Genomic DNA, 4,897 nt, shown 5'->3' with positions numbered 1-4,897 from the left:
TCCTACACTGCCTTCACCATCTCTGTTCCTTATTGCTGGGAAAGCAAGTGCTGACAGCCCTTCCGTGTTAGCAGAACCAGGACAGTCCCCACTGTTCCCATGGCTCCACTTCTGCAGAGCTGGGCTGACTTATCGAGGGCCCATGGGCTCTTGGTTGCACATTTTCCAGCACCAAGCAGGGCTCCAGCCACAGTGCGGGAGAAAGTTCCCCTAGAAAAACAAAAGGGTGCCTGTGTGTGACAAGTGAGGATCTATGGGAGCTGGCTTGCTGTTTGTCAGAGGACTCTTCCCTGGTATATCACTGTCTTTTTTTTCTCATGACAGCGCCCAATTCTCAGGAAAAGAAAATGTCCAACAGCAGCTCCATCACCCAGTTCCTCCTCCTGCCGTTCACAGACACACGGGAGCTGCAGCTCTTGCACTTCTGGCTCTTCCTGGGCATCTACCTGGCTGCCCTCCTGGGCAACGGCCTCATCATCACCACCATAGCCTGGGACCAGCACCTCCACACCCCCATGTACTTCTTCCTCCTCAACCTCGCCCTCCTCGACCTGGGCTCCATCTCCACCACTGTCCCCAAGTCCATGGCCAATTCCTTCTGGGACACCAGGGCCATTTCTTATATGGGATGTGCTCCCCAACTGTTTTGCTTTGTCTTTTTCATTTCAGCAGAGTTTTATCTTCTGACCATCATGTCCTACGACCGCTACGTTGCCATCTGCAAACCCCTGCACTACGGGACCCTCCTGGGCAGCAGAGCTTGTGTCCACATGGCAGCAGCTGCCTGGGCCACTGGGTTTCTCAATGCTCTGCTGCACACGGCCAATACATTTTCACTGCCACTGTGCAAGGGCAATGCCCTGGGCCAGTTCTTCTGTGAAATCCCCCAGATCCTCAAGCTCTCCTGCTCACACTCCTATCTCAGAGAAGTTTGGCTTCTTTTGTTTAGTCTGTTAATTGGTTTTGGATGTTTTGTGTTCATCGTGGTGTCCTATGTGCAGATCTTCAGGGCCGTGCTGAGGATCCTCCCTGAGCAGGGAGGGCACAAAGCCTTTTCCACCTGCCTCCCTCACCTGGCCGTAGTCTCCCTGTTTCTCAGCACTGGCATATTTGCCCACCTGAAGCCCCCCTCCATCTCCTCCCCAGCCTTGGATCTGGCTATGGCCATTCTGTACTCGGTTGTGCCTCCAGTTGTGAACCCCCTCATCTACAGCATGAGGAACCAGGAGCTCAAGGATGCCCTGTGGAAACTGATGACTGGATTATTTTCTGAAGCAACAAACTGCCCATCTCCTTCTGCACAGCAGTTTTAATGTAACTGATTTCAGGCTTGGCCTGTCATCTCTATTTGTTGTTGTTGGTGGTGTTTCTATTGTGATAATGTTGTCATCCCCTTTCAAATTCACTGTCTGCTGTTCTTTTATAACCACTGACTGTGTTCTTTGTGTATTTAAAGAAAATAAAGAGTCCTGTAGTGACTCTTTTTCATGGGATCCTGTCACCAAGACCTGTTTGAATCTGCAGGGACAGTTCCTGTGCATGGGAGGAGGGGAAAAGAGTCCAGCCTGGCAGCCCTGCCAGGGACCACCAGCGCTTGTTCTTCCAGAGCTGTTCTGGTTCCACTCCCCCACTCTCCTTCTCATCCCTTGTGTTGGTGCAAGGCCTGAGTGCTCTGGCAGCTTGGTCACCATCCTGCTGTGTGGCAGCTCTTCTAGAACATGCCCAAGAAAGTGACCAGAGACGCAAACACCAGGGTACAGAAAAAAAGAGTGTGTGTGCAGGTCTGGCACACAGCAGCGTCCTCTCACAGCCAGGCCTCCTGCCAGAGACCTGCAGGACCAGCAGAGCAGGGGCTGGGCTGTGCCCGTGTACCCCACAGAAGGAGCCACAAGTCAATCACCATAGACTGACCCCTCACAACCACCATTTCCAGCACTGTCCTCTCACCCACAGAGGGCATTTTCTCTCCGTGGATGGATACTCAATGAATAGTTCAGCAGTCCGTGTTTGCTTTGTACAGATGACATGTGAGCATGCACATCATGTACGTGACGTGACATGAACGTGAGCAGAGCAAAAACACCATCAACTATTCCTTTCCATTCTGTGAAGGCCTGCAGCACAGATGAGGTCTTGAGGTGACTTCCTATTGGGAGGAACAACCTATGGGAAATCACCTGAATGCAGCACTGGGATGTGTTCCCTTGAACTGAGGTCCCCGTGTCCATTCCTTATGACATGGGACATATCAGATGGGTGCAGATCAGGGTCACACAGCACAGGGCTGAGGTGTCTGCCATCCTTTGAGAGTGGCAACAGGAGGCCAGAGGGATGCTGTGACTCCTGCCTCTGTGTGTAAAAGGGACAGACTTTGTGTCTGAGCATCCCTGGGTGCATAAGGAGTCCATGAGGCCAGCTCAGATTTGGACACCTGACAGAACCCTGACATTTCTGTGTGCGACTCCATGAACAAACCCCACTGGATCAGTGACATTCGTCTCAGCTGCCTTGGACAGGATCATTGAAAGTGCTACAGTCTGCTCTATCACCCTTTCTTGTGATTCCAGATTGTGATGTCAAAACGACCCTAGAAACCAGAATGGTTCTTGGGTCTTTAGAAAACGCAGACCTCAAACCCATCTTCAGGTAGAGCAGGAATAGGAAGTGTGAGAATAACAGGCTGGCCACCCTACCTCCCTCCCTGGGAAGGGGATGGGACACATCCTCCTGCAGCCGTTTCCAGGAATGTGAAGGACAAGGAAGGGATTACTGAACCCAAATGGACAGGGGAAAGAAAGGCATGTTGTGTACAGGGCGTTTGCAAGGCCTCAGCCGTGTTGTCCTTCTGGCCAGAGTGGTGCTGATGGGGCTCAAGAAGTGGGTGCTGGGTGGGAAGTTGGCTGAACCATCAAGCCCAAATATCAACAGTGGTACAAAGTCCTCCATGCAACCAGTTACTGGTGTCATCTGTCAGTGACCAGCACTTGGGCCAACACTGTTGAACATCTTTATTTTCCCTTTCTATGATGTAACAGAGAGCACTTTCAGTGATTTTGAGGATGATGCAAACATGGGTGGAGTCCTGGAGCAACCTGACCTGGTTCACAGAGCTGAGCAGGAGAGTGAGACAAGATGAGTGAAACAAGGACTCTCTGCAAACCTGAATTAATTTGTGATTTGACAGAATTTTTGCCTTGGAGAGGTTTCTGGAGAGAAAATAGGTGGAAGAATAGTTAAAAAAAAAAAAAAAAAAAAAAGAAAACACCACAAAGAGGAGATATGTGCTGTGTTAACATAAATACAGCAGTTCCAGTGAGGAGTGCTTTTCACTCTCATTGTTAGTAGGAAATATATTTGACAAATTTGAACAAGGTGAGGAAGCGAGAAGATGGGTGTCTGCAGCCTGCAGGGAAAGAGGGGCAGGGGTAGGACCGTGTAGAACAGCCTGTGGTGGAGATGGAAAAGGGCGCTGGCAAGGCTGGAAGGGACCCACAGAACCCAGGTCTCTGTCCCCTTGGCCACGGCAGTTGTCTCTGCCACTGAGGCCCAGGAGAAGCCATGTTGTCCTCATGGCACTGGGGCCTCGGTGCCTCCGTTCAGCCCCTTGGGAAAGCTGGAAGTTGTTGTCCCAGTGTTGTCCTTCCCTCGGCCTTGCACACCCACATCCCATGGTCCCAGGAAGAGCCCTGAGCTGTGTGTGAGGGACAGGATCCCCCTTCCCATTGGCTGGAGGTCATGGCTTCTCTTTTCTGCTTCAGAAAGAAAACCAGGGGTTTCTCAGCATCAGAGCTGAAGAAAAGACTCAAAGAAGACCTCATGGTGGCTACAGCTTCCTCACAAGGGGAGGAAGAAGGGGAGGCACCAAACTCCTATCTCTAGTGGCCAATGACAGAACCCAAGGGAATGGCAGAAGATGAGCCAGGGGAGGTTCAGGTTGGACATGAGGAAAAGGTTCTCCACCCAGAGGTGCTGGACACTGAACTGGCTCCCCAGGGAGGTGTCACGGCCCCAACTTGACAGTGTTCAAGAAGAGACTGGACAACGTCCTCAGACACACGCAGTGACCTGTGGGGTGTCCTGTGCAGGGACAGGAGTTGGACTCCATGATCCTTGTGGATCCTTCCAACTCAGGACATACTATGACTCTATGAAATCCTAGGACAAAAGTCCATGTTTTCATTGTACAGATGAGATGTAACCATACACATCATGTGCATGTCCACTGTGTGCATGTGGTGAGATGAACCCAAGGGAGCACAAATGCTGTCAACTCTTCCTTGGGGTGCCATAAAGGTCAGTGGGACAGAGATGGTGTTCAGGGGTCTCTTCCAACCTGCGGTATTGTAGGATTCCATGAATCTTTTCCTTGGAGAGCTCTATCAAGAGAGATATAAAATGCCCCAGTGTAAATACAACAGCTCCTCTGAGGAATGTTTCTCCACTCAAATCCTTGATAGGAAATCTATTGGATACATTGGATGAAAGCAGCTCAGTTTGATCTGCTCACACACTGGGCCACAAGGAGGATGATGACTGGGTACAATGCCATGTGGTCACTTGTGTCTCAGGAGCTCATAGTCCAGTAGGAAGCCAATGGCTGTGGAGGGGACGGTGAGGTCACTTCTGCCTCTGCAGGGGATAGGCCAACAGCAGGAACATGGCTGGGAAAGGACTGTGAGGTCACACATACGAGACGAGCAATCGGGCCCAATTAGCATGTCTTTGTGAAAGGCAGGTCCTGCTTGACCACCCTGATCTCCTTCTATGACAAGGTGACCGGCTGCGCAGATGAGGGAAAGTCTGTCGTGGGGAGTGAATCCGCCACACAGGCTGTGGGTGTTGTGTCCTTAGACTGCAGTAAAGCCTTTGACACCGTATCCCACAGCGTCTCCTGGAG

At 51.3% G+C, this 4,897-nt stretch overlaps 1 protein-coding gene across 1 annotated transcript; it reads left to right on the top strand.

Annotated features, from left to right (window-relative positions):
- The first annotated feature begins 347 nt into the window (after positions 1-347).
- LOC136112932 (olfactory receptor 14A16-like) lies at positions 348-1,313 on the top strand. The gene has a single exon (XM_065857853.2). The coding sequence runs from the start codon at positions 348-350 to the stop codon at positions 1,311-1,313; it is 966 nt and encodes a 321-aa protein (XP_065713925.2).
- Positions 1,314-4,897: the final 3,584 nt, after the last annotated feature.

Source organism: Patagioenas fasciata, chromosome 11 (genome assembly GCF_037038585.1).
Source record: "Patagioenas fasciata isolate bPatFas1 chromosome 11, bPatFas1.hap1, whole genome shotgun sequence".
Lineage (NCBI taxonomy): Eukaryota > Metazoa > Chordata > Aves > Columbiformes > Columbidae > Patagioenas > Patagioenas fasciata.
Note: the sequence above shows the minus strand (reverse complement) of the source record. Positions and strands in the feature narration are given on the sequence as shown.